General features: G+C 33.1%; 2 protein-coding genes across 2 annotated transcripts; both read left to right on the forward strand.

Annotated features, from left to right (window-relative positions):
- Positions 1–1249: 1249 nt before the first annotated feature.
- Positions 1250–8561, forward strand: LOC105769799 (protein IQ-DOMAIN 5). The gene is made up of 8 exons (XM_012590672.2): positions 1250–1444; positions 1830–1942; positions 2870–2991; positions 3835–4077; positions 4495–4722; positions 5853–5966; positions 7136–7625; positions 7939–8561. The coding sequence occupies exons 3-8, from the start codon at positions 2908–2910 to the stop codon at positions 8085–8087; spliced, it is 1308 nt and encodes a 435-aa protein (XP_012446126.1). The 5' UTR covers positions 1250–1444; positions 1830–1942; positions 2870–2907; the 3' UTR covers positions 8088–8561.
- Positions 8562–9147: 586 nt separating this feature from the next.
- On the forward strand, positions 9148–12165 carry LOC105769789 (glycosyltransferase BC10). Its single transcript, XM_012590658.2, has 2 exons — positions 9148–10763; positions 11870–12165. The coding sequence occupies exon 1, from the start codon at positions 9679–9681 to the stop codon at positions 10750–10752; it is 1074 nt and encodes a 357-aa protein (XP_012446112.1). The 5' UTR covers positions 9148–9678; the 3' UTR covers positions 10753–10763; positions 11870–12165.
- The last annotated feature ends 3830 nt before the right edge of the window (positions 12166–15995 follow it).

The following is a 15995-nucleotide window of genomic DNA, read 5'->3' on the forward strand; positions in this document are numbered from 1 at the left end:
TAATGTTTAGATATCGAAATCGAGATTAGTAAAGATTGTAAACAATCTCTCATCATTTAACTGATAAACAAATATGTTATAAATATATATATTATATATTTTATAATCTACACTACTATATGTGAAAGGAAGACCTTGCCAATAACTTTTTAAGTTGATAACAAGAATATTTGTGTTATGGTATAAAAATTAGGTTCAATACTTAGCAATTTCACCATTACCCTCGATTATATATATATATATATATATATATATAAAGAAGACCTTAAAGCCTTTCTTACATTTACATGACACATGTCTTTGGTTTTTTCTTTTTTTTGATATGAGAAGATAATGGTTAAATTTCAGTTTTAATCCTTTGAATTTTTGAGATTATATAAGAATGGTTTACATTTTAGTTTTGATCTCTATATTTTTGCTCAAATTTTTTATACTTTAATTTTGACATAATTTGGTACCTTAATCTTTTTAATGTCATTAGTTAGTCTAGATATTTTATTCTTATTAAAATACTAATTTGAATTTTTAATAATTGTTAAGACTATTAAAATTGTTATTAAATTAAGGTCTATTACAATGTTATTTTTGTTACATGAATATCAAATAAATTTTTTCAAAATGTCATATTGGCAAAATTTAACTAAAAAGATTTAATGGTTTAATAAATAGATCTAAAAATTTTGAAAAAGTAAAAAAACTAAATTTTTAAAATAAAAGCATGAATATTAAAACTTAAATATAAAAAATACAAAAATTTAAGTATATTGTAATATTTAAATTTTACCCTATAATTTAGTCAAAAATAAAAATTAACTCAGCGTTAAACGCCTAAGTATTACTAACAACCATACTAGTTTAGTAAAAATATATGCATATAATTAATTAAAATGCTAATAAGTATATTAAAGTAATAAAATTAATAAAATTTGAACTAAAAATATTATTATCAAATATATTATATAAAAATACGAATTTTATAAAAAGTCGAATTATAAAACTGTAGAGACAAACATATAAATGTGAAAATTTATTAAATAAAATAAATGAAGTAACCGTTGATGTTAACGTAAGCAGGGACACAAAAAGGCAAGTGGAAAATGGTAATTGATTTGGTGAAAAGGGAGGACAGATGGTCCCACGATGTACCTCTCTCTTGGTCGCACGCTTGAGAACGACTAAACCAAGAAGCGGTAAACGACGACGTTCGTTTACAGTAGTTCAACCCAATCCCAATTCCCCCTCCTCGGCGTACTTTAACCGATTACGGTCCTCACAAATTCTAGAGAGAGAAAAAAATTGAAAAAAAAAAATCTAGAGAGAGAGAGTATAAGAGGTCTTAAGTAGAGTGAAGAACTGAGGTCTTAAGGTCGACTGAGGTTTGACTTTGTTGATTGATTTTTGATTGATTGTTGATAGATCATAATCAATCAAACGGTTGGAAAAGGTACTACTTCTTTTTAGAACTTTTTTTATCCAACGTTAATTCAACTGAGTTCTTATTTTTTTTTTGGTTCTTCACTTGTTTTAGAGGGTGAATTTACGGCTTTATTTTTAAATTAGTGAGTGTTTTTTAACGTTTTTCAAGCTCCGCACTGAAATCTGCAAGATCTGTAGTTAATGGGGCTTAATTGCGGCAATCTATAACCAGTAGACTTTGATGAGGAAGACTAGTTGATCAAATGGGAGGAGTTATTGGTTAATTCATAGATGAAAATGGAAATAATTTCCAAAATTTCCTTTCTTTTTTTTTTTTTGAACATTTTACACGGACAATTTAAATTCTGCTCTTTTTTTTTTTGTGGTCTTGTTGACGAGGTGATGATTTGCAGGGAATGTGAGAATGAGAAGCTTGATGGAGAATTCATGGGTGCTTAACTCGTCATTAACAAAGTGACTCTTATAAAGTATCCTAGTTCCTTGATTTCGAAGCCAAGATTGAAAGGTTGGTTATTGGTGTCTTTGGATAGTATCATTTTGTTTTAGTTCTTCATCTACTTGTCTGATGCGGAATTTAAGGGTTGTCAAAATTAGGTTTTAAGTTTACTGTTACCATGGAATTTAGGCATGCCATGAATGTGGGCAGTACAAAACTGAGGCAAATAGATTTGTTAATTTTACTCAACTCATATCAAAATTAAGAACTCGAGTGTGCCTCGTGCCCTGAGCTCACTAGTCACCAGGTCAATCACCATTCACAAGTATGACTTTCACAATTAATTAGCGGGTCCTTCATATGTGATTGTTAGTACCAGTGTAGTGTAAAAAGTAATTGATTGGATCTTAATCTGACAACGATGGGCTAGCCATGTTGTTGTTGCTGGTTTTGTGATTTATGTAGTTCATAATTTGTTGACTACTGATGATGTGGTTTATTTCAATATTCAGAGAATGTTTATTGACCCATCGAAATGTACTCTAGAATTCATAACTCATTATTTTTGACAGACAATGATGTTTGGTGTGTGGAATTTTTCATGTAAATAGCTCATGAAAAGATATTTCCTTTTCTTCTGGTGCTGGTTATGATCAAATTTTGCCCAATAATATCCTTTCTTTTTGTGGTAATAATTGAATTCTCTTGAAAGTAATATCCATTTTTACTACTATTGTAGATCTTTCCGGTAATATTGTGAAATGTATTATTTATATTATAAAAAGATACTCAACACTTGTTATTTTGATTCTTCGATTCATATCGTATCAGCTAAATACTTTCATATATAATCAGATGGGTAGGAAGTATTATCAGGCAAATTTTTTGTCCTCTTGCGTAGCTCTCTTTTATGATTTCTTTTTCCCTGGAGTTTGAGAAGTACAGTATCTTTGAGTGCAGCTTTAAGATTGATTTAGCAAGAATTTTCTCTTGCAGGCCCCCCCATATTAAGTTGATTTGTCATTGTTGGTGCCATGGGTGTCTCAGGAAAATGGATCAAAGCACTAGTGGGCTTGAAGAAATCAGAAAAGTCTCAATCTTCAGAGAAAGTAGAAAATGTTAGTTTGAATGTTGCGGTTTTTTTTGGCTTCATGCTTGTGTCACAACCCACACACAATATCCAGGCCTGTGACATGTACATCATGGCATGTGTGCCTCTTCAAAATGCTGAAGTATTATCAAATGTCAGAAAGTATCTTCTATGCACACTTGTAGTTAGATGATCATGCTTTTGGAGTAATGCATTTTTCATTGACTTAGGGCTTAGTTGAGTTGTTGACTAATCTGGTACATACAAGGAGTATTATGTAGTAACATACAGGCAGTAGCTTTCCTTGTTAGCCTAATCAAGATGTGATTTCTACTCTCTTCATCCATACTAGTTGATGATGCAATTGTGGTTATTTGCGCACTTGATGATGCTTATTTTCATTTACCAGTCTTATGGTATGCTGTAGCTTGCTAGCATGTAGAAAGTAGATGTGAGTTGATAGCTGGCTCAGAGCTGGAATTTTTCCTTCAAACCTTATTAAGCTGTGTAGTTTTATTGATAGTGATTAAAATATGGGTTCTTTTTTTACTTTGCTTTTATAATTTCAATGTCAAAGACCCAATGCCAAAAACTTGACAACAGTCGGAAAAAAATTAGCCAGGCCCTTACATAATAAAATGTTCCCATTTGCTATTTTATTGTCATGAAAAGCAATTCTCATTATGTCCATCATGTAATCTCAAAACTTGTGTATTTTAGAATATGCTTTGGTTTATTTGATCTTTCCTTTGTTGTTTTATATTTTATTTTGGAACATTAAAGTTAGCAAGCTCAAAAAGGATTGACTTCCAAAGTAGAATACCGTTTCATCATGTTTTTGGTTCAACGATTTGGTCTTTGGTTGTGACAGAGAGCAACTGGTAGCAAATTTCTTCACCGAAGAAAGCATTCGGTTGAGTTTGATACAAATGAACTTCAAGAAGAGTTGGATGAGAATGCTGCTTCACTAGCTGAAAATGCTACTACTCGTGCAACTATAGATGCTGCTGGCTCTCCTTCTGATGCCTTTGAAGTGCATGATGCACTTCTTAATGAACATGCTAGGGAAGAATGGGCTGCCACGAGGATACAAACTGCTTTCCGAGGATTTCTGGTAGTGATTCCTTTATATATATATATATATATATATAATCTATGAAAATTGAGAACTTGAAATACTCTTCTGTCCCAAGTTGTTTGGGATTGTTTGACTTGTATAAAGTTTGAGGTAAAACTTGTAGTTTCTACTTGACCTTCCTTATCTTGAAATATATTAGACCTAATTCTAGGAGTAAGTGTAAAGAATGTATTGAAAAGTCAAAAGAAATTCATGATTTTATTTTGGAAAAAGGATAAGCCCTGGAAGAAAAAGGGGTGAAATTTTGGGTTGGAGTAGCTTTTCTGAGAATACATGTGTACTTTATGCATCTTGCATATCTCTATGTTCATATTTTCTCCATGCTTATATGTATAAGGTGGTAAGTATTGATGCAATGGATTGGAATTGAAATATGTTTTATTTAAACATTAGGCCAGAAGAGCACTGCGAGCATTAAAAGGATTGGTAAGACTGCAGGCCCTTGTCAGGGGTCATGCTGTAAGAAAACAAGCTGCTATAACTCTTCGCTGCATGCAAGCTTTGGTTAGAGTTCAGGCTCGTGTAAGAGCAAGGCGTGTTCGACTGGCATTAGAAAATCAAACTGCACAACAGAAACTTCAGCAACAACTTGCAAATGAGGCACACGTTAAAGAAATAGAGGTGAGAAATATCAAATTCTTCAATTCATATAGATTGACACAAATGTATGCTCTTGTGCATGTCTGCACTCTCACACACACATGACATAGAGGTGACTTCATGCATGCATTTAGGCATGATTGTTGTGCGTCTGTACTTGTACTTACACTTGGTCGAGTAAGTATAAATTTGCCTTTGGAATGTAATCGACAGCAGAAGTGATCTGCAACATTTAAAATAGCTCTTAAGTGATAATAAAATGACAAACCAGAGGTTCTACATTTGGTCACTTAGTTGAGACTTTAGATTGTGGTTGGCAATGATGCAACTCTCTCTTGGACAATCTCTAAGTTTGGTGTATGGATTCAGATGCGTTTGGGATCCAAATCAGGAGATCTAGAATTTATCTCCTAAGTAGAAAAGTCTGTTCGGAGAATGCTTAAAGTTTTCTGTTTATGAATATTACGCACAATCCAAATGTTTCAAGAATTCTTGGTGGAATAAGATCCATATGGTGGATAAAATCTAGCCTGGAGATTCCTTTTAACACTTTCTTTTGTGTGTAACGGCCCCAAGATTCGGGGATCCTTTTATTAATGATTTTATCATAATAACTGATTTCTTGGTTGTTGTGATGCTAAGGTTAAATGATTGAGAGTGGTGATGTGAGTGGAACCAGTTATCTGTAGGTAGAACTAGGTTCTTTTTTTTTGGTGGATGGAGGTGATTTACCATGTCCCTTGTTAAAGTGGTGTTACATTTGACATCACATAAGTTAGGTTTTGTGGCCATATATTCAAAAATGTTTTAGGTACGATGCCTTAACATCTGCGTGTGTTGAGTTTCGCTACCATACCATACTTTGCAAATGGCTGATGCTGCTTACTTCTACCATGACTTTTTCCCTATCAACCACTAGATTTACATATAATTTTCTATGCCATCCAACATATATTTACCAACATCATATGCACAGAATTTGATAATCCTTTGCCTGATAGTGTTTATTGAACATCAATAACTTTTTGCTCGTTTTCTGGTTGCACTAACAAATACTGATTACGGAAATTTGAACCCTTTTCTCATATAATTGAAGCATAGATATTGGTATCTTTGCTGAGTGATTCAAATGACTTATGACATTGATGCAGGAAGGGTGGTGTGATAGTATAGGATCCGTTGAAGAAATTCAAGCGAAGTTACTTAAAAGGCAGGAAGCTGCAGCTAAACGTGAGAGGGCCATGGCATATGCTCTGGCTCATCAGGTAAGAAATGATAATACAATTGTTGAAGTGACTTCCTTCCCCTCTTTCAAAATTTGGGGACCTGAAAATGTTCAATTACTAGTATATCCTTGGTTTGCTTGTATTCAATAATAGCATGCCATTTGTCTCTCCACTTTTGTGGATTTATCATTTATTCAAGAACTCATTTTAAGTATAGGTCCTGGAATGATAAAAAGGCAACTCAGTTCAAATAGTATATTTTCTCATATATAAAAAGAGAATATATAGTTTTATGGATAAGCAGGCTGTCTTTATTTGGTGCTTTTGCTATTTTTTATTTTATTTTTTACTTTGGCATCCTCAAAGTTTGATAGAAAATAAAAGAAAATATGAAAAAGACAATTATGTTTGATTCAATACGAGCAAATGGCTAAAAAAGTGATTGGCAGTTCAAAATCCATATTGAAGTAAATCATGCATTTTGTTATATATAATTACTAAATTTTTAATTTTTGGTTCGTCGGTATTATTTTATCCTTGCCTGTTGATAATCCCTTCTGTATCTTGTCCTCTAGTTTCACGTGGCATTAACAAAAACTGTACAAATACTTTGCACTATTTCATTCTTGCATTCTTATGCAGTTTCCTTTTTTCTTAATGTTAATGGAGTGTTGATTGTCAAAGGTTCAGTTGGCTCTTGGTAAATTTGTTGGCTGTCAATATCTCCTTACTCAGGAACCTTATTATCAGTATCGTTAAAGCATGGGCCAAGGTGCCAAATAGCAAAAGCGTTTTAGATGCTTTCAGATGAGGCACATTTTATCAAGTGCACACTAGGTGCACCTCAGCACCATTTTTTGTAAGACAAGAGGCACAGCAAAACAAAAATGCATGATGAAAAATTTCTTTAATTTATTTTTTCCATTAATTGTATCCTTAATGGTAAAAAAGGGGACAAATATTGAACTCTCTACTTGTTGAGTATTCACCAACAAACATGGGAAAATCATGCATATTTTCCAACAAAAGGAAAATAAACTTTTGCATATATTGTAGGATAAAATCTTCGCATAAAACTGCTGAAGTCATGCTAGTCACCTGATTTTGTGTTGCTCGATTGTACAGTTTCGGTAGAATCATTTCAATGAGGGGTCCCTTTTGAGCTAGGCTTTATTTTTAAAAGTTAATGTGTGCATATATTCATGCAGTGGCAAGCAGGATCAAGACAGCAGTCAGTGCCTGCTGGATTTGAACCAGATAAAAGCAGCTGGGGTTGGAACTGGTTGGAGAGATGGATGGCTGTACGTCCATGGGAGAATCGTTTCCTTGACATTAATCTTCGAGATGGAGTAAAGATACGCGAGGATAGTCCTGCAGAGGGAAAGAATGGTGCCAGTTCTCAGATAAAACCTGCTATGAGGAAACCAGCTGCATCAAGTCTTCATGCTAACCTTTCAAATAAAAAAACAGGTCCATCCCACTTTGATGGGAGCGATTCCCCACCTGGTAAGTCAGCATGTGTGCTTGAAGCAGTGAATGCGCCATCTTCCAAGCCAAAATCCAAACCAAATCATGAAGATTCTGTTGAAGAAGCTGGCTCAAGACCTGTTATTAGTTCAAGATCTCATAGCAATCCCAAAGAGAGGCTGACACAGTCTGATAAACAGGCCAAGAGGCGATTGTCTATGCCAAACACTGGTAAGCCTCTGTTGGTCCTAAAGTGTATACATATCCTTACCTTGATTGTATCCCTTCTCCTGGGTCATGCTAGTCCATTGCCTATGGAATACGCATCAACTTTCAGGCATCTGAATTTTGAACATTAACATTGCCTTTTCTGGTTCAAGTTGGTTGTTGTCAAAAGTAATTATGTAGTAAATTTGGTCTGATATATCATTCCCCAAAGCTCAAAGAATGTTTGACAGTGCACAATGATTGGGTCCCTCTGGCATTTGTTTGTTACACGTTTTACTGAACATTTTAGTTTGTTTCAATGGTTTGATTTGAGTAGGAGGGGGTATTGTGTCACAAACAACTAAGCTGAGCAAAACTGCTGCAAAACCGAACCCTGGCCCCCACAAACCTATAAGGGATAGGTCCAAGTTAAACGGACGAGACTCAAATCCCACAAAAGCTGTAGCACAAGCTGTTGATCTGTAAGGAAGTATTTGTGAAGACAAACCTGTTCGGGCTGCCATCCATCCTGTTGCTTTAGTATGTATATATCAAATTACAGTTGGTTCGACATGTTATAATGGCATTGTTTGTTCTCCTGTCATATAATCAAGGATTGGCTTTGCCGTGGTGGGAGTAGTTACTCCGTGGCAGATTCAAGGAGACTGATTCGGTGGCTTGTTACGAGAATAACATTGGTAAGATTTAATCAGCTTGTGATTAATGTTTGTCAATTATGTGATCACATTGTATTTATTTTCAAGTGTATGATTTCCATAGAAGATGCCCTTTGAATTGCTCTTTTTTGAGTTTTTTTTATTAAACCTCTTGGCTCGGTTGCTGTTGATCGAAGACTTGTTTTGTGCGTGTGAGATTTAATTTTTGCTCTTTTAATATTAATTTTGCATTGTGTTTGTAAATTAACCAATGACCAGATTACCGAGAGATTTCATTTGTCCACCTGTATGAAAGTAAGTATTTATTTTACAGTTTAAATATAGTAACGGATGGTAAAATATTAAATGTTTGATTTTTTTTTTAAAATGGATTATATTATTGATTGAATAATTTTAGAATTCAGATAGAAAATTACTTATTCGTGATTAAGATATTAAATATTCTGTCAGTTCGATGTATTGTTGCAAGTTTATTGGTAATTTTTGGTACAAAAGTCTATTTCTATCCGTTACTCTTCAACTTTTAAATTATAAAAAAACCGTATTTAAACGTATTTAAACTTTTATTCATTATAAATTTAAAATTGTATATATTAGTGATGGAAAAGGATCAAGTGTATTCACAGTTGTATTTGTATTCATTTTGTTTGATTTATGGAACATATCAACAATCGAGTTTGGATGTATTGTTTCAATGTTTATCGGCGTTTTCAAATATTATTTACTAACTGTTTTGTTCTAAGATAAATGATCAATTTTCAAGTTCTTAAACAAAATAAATATTATAATATTGAGTAAATGCCCTAGGGCTTGTCTATCTGTGTAAATGGACAACATAGTGCAGTATCCTCCGTCTCCTTTACAAAATGTAAACAGATAAATAGAAATGGTGGCGTTCCATCCTTCTTCAATTGAAAATCTCTTAAATACCCTTTAAACTCCATCAGAACTACACTTTCATCCCCCTCCTTCCGCCCTCCCTTTTCCCTCAAGCTTCTTCCCCTCGACAATCTCTCCTTTATCGCTCCCAAGTCCCACTCTACCCTACCCCTCAGTTTGCTCTCGAAAAGGGGAAAGCAATTTCTTGAGAGTTTTTAACCCTAAAAACCCCCCAAAAGAAAAAAAATCAAACCCTAGTAAATTCCCCCAAAACCCAGAATTCCATTCAAGATAAACCCCTACACGACCAAACCACCCTAAAACAACAAAGAAAAAAAAACCTCCGATTTTATCCTATCATCACCTCGAAAATTGCGTACATTGTTACTGTAGCTTTTCCAAAGCTTCAAGCTTTGAACATTTTTTCTTCTTCCCATTTGTTCACAATTCCACTCTCACTGCGAAGTTGTATAAGACACCCACCATTCCCTCCCAATTCCTCCCGTTTCCACCTTTGTTCAATGTATTCCACCCCTTTCATTCTCTCCTTTTCCCTCCTCCTTTCCCTCCCTATCCTCTTCTTCTTCTTAGCCCCTACTTTCCATCCCCACCCTCTTCCCCCCATCTCCGTCCCCGACGAACTCGACGACCTCCGTCTCTTCCACCGCGCCACCACCCCTTCCTTATCTTCATCCCATCTCTCCTCCTCTTCCTCCCCCAAAATTGCTTTCCTTTTCTTAACCAACTCCGACCTCCATTTCCTTCCTCTTTGGAACCGTTTCTTTCGAACCGCTAAAACTTCACGCTACAACATCTATGTCCACGCTGATCCCACCGTCAACATTACTCGCCCCACCAAATCCGTTTTCGATGACCGTTTCATTCCCAACGCCAAACGCACTTTCAGGGCTTCCGCCACGCTGATCTCCGCCACCCGACGCCTCCTCGCCACTGCCATCCTCGACGATCCCGCCAATGCTTACTTCGCCGTCCTCTCCCAGTACTGCATCCCTCTCCATTCCTTCAATTACATCTACCGCTCCCTCATCACTGCCAAAACCTTCGATCTCACCTCCAACTCCTCTGATTTGACTCAGTACGGTGTTCGAGTCAAGTACAAATCTTTCATCGAGATTATTTCCAAGGAACCCAGGCTGTGGAAACGGTATGTAGCACGTGGCCGATTTGTGATGATGCCGGAGGTGCCATTCGAGGATTTCCGAGTTGGATCTCAGTTTTTTGTGTTGACTCGGAAACACGCGTTACTGGTAGTCAAAGATCGGACTCTTTGGAGGAAATTCAAGTTACCGTGTTATCGTGCCAGCGAGTGTTACCCGGAAGAACATTATTTTCCGACATTGTTGTCAATGCAAGACCCAGATGCGGTGACTCGCTATACTTTAACTCGGGTTAATTGGACCGGAACGGTTGCGGGTCACCCCTACATGTATAAGCCGAAAGAAGTGTCGGCCAAGTTGATTTATGAGTTGAGGAAGTCAAATTACTCGAGTTCATACTTGTTTGCTAGGAAATTCTCACCAGATTGTTTGAAACCCTTGATGGGTATTGCTGATTCGGTCATTCTTCGAGATTGAGCTTTTTCCTGGTGAGTAAAAATCCTTCTTTTTTATTTTCTTTTTTTGGTGAGTTGAATAGGTGTTGGGTGAGCTTACTCAGCGAGTTGGATGATGGAGATGGGTGGAGTAGTTGGGTTGGTTATTAGTTCTAGCTAACCTTGGAAAGTTGCGAACTTTGATTTAGTTAGTAGAAGAATTTGAGTCAATTTGAAATGTTATTGGATTGGCTTGGGTTGGCTTTTTTTCAGATTTTGAATTTGGAAATTAGAATCTTTTAACGTAGATTTTTTCAATCAAACCCGTTCTCAAAGGAACTGTTCATATTCCGTTGTAGTACGTATATATGAAATTACTGCCCACAACTGCAATTTAGGACTCTGGTAGTAGATCTTTTAAGTTTTGAAAGTAGTTCTAATCCCATTAGCCATTTCCTTGCAAAATCTGAAACACCATATCGTTCAATGTTCACCATTGATGTCATTGTGTTTGACTGCCTAACTTTTAACAAACTAGTCTTTTCAACAAGATGATAATCTTAAAGAATGGTTTGTAACCAATTTTTAGGTTAGAAGTTTTGACCAGTTTATACAAGGAGAAATTCATAGAAGACTGCAATTTTAGCTTTAGAACCGAAGTGCATTTAGATGTGTATAATAACAGGATGCAGAGAGTTAAATATTTTGTGGAAACTTCGTAAAGATTGAGATCCAGATATCAACCATTTTAGTAGGAAGAGTTTTTTTTTTTTTTTCTGGAACATATGGAACAAGTGAGTTTTTGTCGAGTTTGAGCGCTTAACACTTAGATCAAAGATCAAAGCCCCTTCGTTCCCCCGCTTGTTTAATGCTTTTGCAATATGGGGGTTTGTTACAAATGCTACCGTGCAATGATTTCAATATGCTTGTTAGTTTCTACTACATCCTTAGAGAACGAAATCTTGTTGTAATGGGTTAGCAACGACAGAAAGCCAATAACAAAAAGCAAAAGCTAATGTGGGGATCGGGAGATCGATTTGCTGTTGGGTTTTTCCTGAATCTCTTGGGTGTTAGGTTCCTAGTTTTTTATGGTTTCTTTCACGCAGATTCTATGATTGTTTCATTCATGTACTGACTTTCGTCCTAATTTCATTTCACAGGTGAAAAGGGAGATTGTTGAGGACCTAGCTTGGAGCAGAATTTGCTGGGGAATATGAGAATTACGGTTTTAAGGAGAGGTTAATCTACCCACAACCAACCAAACCCCTAATACTCCAACTTTAGAGAGCAAAATTTTAATACCCCCATTAAGAGAAGGGGGGGAGTCTTATGCGTTTGCCAAAGCTGTAATGGTATAACAGTAGCCTTTAGCAGTTAAAAGTTTTTTGTCATTTCGTTGTGTGATTTGTACATATGAATGTGTGAAATACAATCAAATTCTACCTCTTTGCAAGAATCCCATGAAAACAAAAGCTACAGCAATTTAGGGGAAAAAAGGAAGTGACGGGATTGAAAAGAAGCTCAGCGACAAATGATGCACTCACCTTTCGTTTCAAACTTCTACTATATTTGTAGAAGCGGTAATGTTTTGTTCTCTAGATATTGGTTAAAACTTAAAAGATTATTTAATTACTAGTTTAAGACCTTTTTAATATTTAATAATTTTTTGAACTTAAAATTTTTATTAATATCATCTTAATTAGTATCATTGGACATGGAAAATATTTCCTTAAAATACGAAATGCGTTCATCTTCTGGTTGAATTTATGGAAGAAAAGGTTAGATGACAATTTATGACATTGTCTATGAATGGCTTCTGCCGACAATTTCATGGACTTCGTAAACATATGTGCAGTTCTTAGATTCTTTCTTAAATATATCATCAGAAAAAAAAAATCTTTTTTAAAAAAATCTTACATTCTTTCTTACATCACGTGAACAAAATGTTAATTAAATAAACAACAAAGTTTAATATGTTGCTCAACAACCACAGACTGTTATAAGCATGATTAAATCCGATAATTTAATATAAAAATTAAATGGTAAATTATACTATTAGTTATTAAACTAGTTATTAAATTATAAGTAAGATTTTATTTTGATCATTATAATTTTATTATTAAATTATTTAAAAGTTTTATTTAAGTTATTGAATTATTCAAAAGTTTTTATTTAAGTGACTGATTATTAAGTTTTTTTATTTCACTAGTGAGCTTCAATTGATTATTTGATAATTGATACAATAAATCAGACTCTATCGACGAATAGAAGAATATACCTTAGATCCAAGTCGATCTAACAAACAATATCGAGATCAGAGAAAAAAATTATTTAAATTTTAGTTCGTTGATTCGTGAATTGTTTTGTGAAAAAATTTGAACTATAAAATAGAAATGGAAAGTGAACTTTCGATTAGTGCAAGTAATGTGGATAAAGAAAGCCATATAGCATCAATTTTAACAATCCAACGACTTAAATGAAAATTTTCGAATTATTCGGTGATGAAAACTAAAACTTTTCCATAGATTAGTGATTAACGGTGTAGTTTGCTCAAAATAAAATTTGAAATGAAATAAGATACTAAATTTGTAATATTAATTATTAGTATATTTATGTTTATATAAATATATAATGTTTTAAATATAATTATTGTTGATACATAGTACAATAAGGAAGAATGACAATGAAGATATCAGGTTGGGGAAATTGTAGCCCTGTAAAAGTTGAGAGTCGGAACAAAGACAAGAGAACAAACTAATTGAGAAAACAAGAATTCAGAGTAATCTTAGGGTCTTAATAGGTCGATCCCCTATTCATAATTTTCTAATGTATTTATAGGAGAGGTCCCTTTATCCACTAGTATGACATGACTAGATAAACATTCACATTATAATAATATTCACCCTTAAACCCGAATGATTGATTCCATTTAACATGAGGCGAATGATCATACTCAAAAAATTAATACAAAATCAACAATACCCTTTGAACTGACATGATCCTCCTAACAAATGAATATAACAATTATGATACACAAGCATGTCGACGAGTTACATCAGTAAAAATATTCTAACAATTAAGAACAAAGACCATTTCTCCAAAAGAAATTCCCTTTTGATGCAGTAATCAAGCAAGCCTTCCCAGATAATAATAATAATAATAATAATAATAATAATAATATATTGTTAAAAGAATGTAAATAGTAGTTGTATCATAATTTTTTTTAATAATATTAGGCTCTGATTATATATATATATATATTTACATAATATCTAGAGTTATTTATAATTGCTCTCAACTCATAAATAAGAGGATAATGCATTTTAGTGCACTCGAACCCACATCCTTCTACATTGACAATAATGTCCATACCAATCGAACTAAGATTCAATCAACTTAGTATCACAAAATTTAATTTAATTTAAATTTTTTTTTTTTTTTGGTTTTATGAAGTGATGTAGGTGGTAGTTTAGCATTTATTATGTAGTTAGAAAAAAACTCAGAAACGAGAATTTCAACCTACTATCATATTAAAAGATTTAATCGTGTCATTAATACACCATTGCAAGAAGTTTGAAATGAACTGTTAAGATTTGATTCCATTAACTTGCTACAAACAAAAATCCATATGACCATCAATTTGTTAAATGTAAATCCAAGTTTAAGTAATCATTTGATCACATAAGTGTATTATTTACATGAGTTAACATCCTATTTTCCTTAATCATAACCGCACTTAAACTATTTTAAATTTTTATAATTTATAAATTAATAAATTGCATTATAAATATTTTAATATTTTCCTTTATTCTCTATACAGTACTTAATTCACGCGAGTTGATCTGATCAAGTCAAATGAGTAGGCCAAACTCATACATCAGCAGCCCATTTGAGATTATGTATGGGCTTAACAAGCCTTATGGAAAAGTTAGGCTCAAAGCCTCAAACTACATCTCACTTTTTATTTTTCTTAACCCAAAGTCTGAAAAATCCCCCTTGGCTTTATTACCAATTTATAGGAATATTATATCTGTCTATATTTAAATTAAAAAAAAAAAACTTTGGTTGGGTTGATAAGGTCGAGGTCTTGGTTGAGATCATAAGTCATTAAATTTCACTTACTATGGATTTTATTCAAATTTATTTTGACTTAAATCTTATTATAGGTCATATCTAAAAGTTCAAAAATAGTCAATGTTTAATACTATTGTAAAATAAAGTTCATGTTTCTTTATTAACTGGTACCTAATATTTTGTAAAATAGATTGACTCAATTATTAATTTGTTTATATTTTAATAATTTAATTATAAAAGATTTGATTTTAATAACTTAAATATCCAAAATTAATCACTTTAGTCGTTCTTTCGTTAACTTGCTAAAAGACATCAATATGTGTCGTAAAGTCACCATTCTCCAAAAATATTTTGGTAAGCTACACCATTAATCATCCAATTATTAGTAAAATTTTATTTTAATCACTCAATTATGAAATATTACAAAATGATTACTAGTAAATTTATTATAGCACATTAACTCGTAGGTTCAATAGCTATTTTGTCATGGAGTTGTGGTTAAACTATCAATTTGACACTTTTAAAATTTACATCGATAGATAAAAAATTGTAAAAAAAAAGAGAGTCTAAGAATGCAATTTTTAAATAAATTATAAAAACTAGTTTTGAAGTTATAATTATGCGAAAAAAATTAAAGGTTCTGAATTTTCATAAAATTCTAAAAAAAAAAAAAGTCTAAAACTCATTGTTTGGTTGTATGACTTTCCACCGTATGATTTTTTCATCTCTCCACATGACAATGAACGAAGACTTTTTTTGGTCATTAATTTGAAAGTAAGTTCAAAGACAATCAACTATAAGAGGATACATTTTTTCTTCCTTTTATGCTTGATGGATCATTCAATTTTTCAATATACTTAAAATGTTGGAGGACAGGATGCAGGAGGAAAATGTTATAATGAATTAGCTAAATTAATAAGTTTATAGTGAAGCATTAAATCCTTAATAAAAGTAAAGCATTAAATATATATTTATTAAATTAGAAATGCAAAACGCATAAAAAATAATTATGTCAATGGTCAAAATATATTGCTTTTATAGTTTTATATAAATTTTTTATTGAGAATTATCTCAATTGACATCAATATTACTATTAGTGTAAGAAGATAAAGGTTAAGTGTGTTAAAATTTGTTTAATATCCTATTTAATGATTAGAGAGAGATTCTAAATAATTCTAGACCATTATATAAAATAATTGTTGTTTTCTAAAT

This window comes from Gossypium raimondii, chromosome 5 (genome assembly GCF_025698545.1).
Source record: "Gossypium raimondii isolate GPD5lz chromosome 5, ASM2569854v1, whole genome shotgun sequence".
NCBI classification, from domain to species: Eukaryota; Viridiplantae; Streptophyta; class Magnoliopsida; order Malvales; family Malvaceae; genus Gossypium; species Gossypium raimondii.

Coding starts and splice junctions, on each gene's coding strand:
- LOC105769799 (XM_012590672.2), top strand. CDS start 2,908: ATGGGTGTCTCAGGAAAATGGATCAAAGCACTAGTGGGCTTGAAGAAA. Junction 5,967..7,135: donor CATATGCTCTGGCTCATCAG/GTAAGAAATGAT, acceptor ATATTCATGCAG/TGGCAAGCAGGATCAAGACA. Junction 7,626..7,938: donor ATTGTCTATGCCAAACACTG/GTAAGCCTCTGT, acceptor TGATTTGAGTAG/GAGGGGGTATTGTGTCACAA.
- LOC105769789 (XM_012590658.2), top strand. CDS start 9,679: ATGTATTCCACCCCTTTCATTCTCTCCTTTTCCCTCCTCCTTTCCCTC.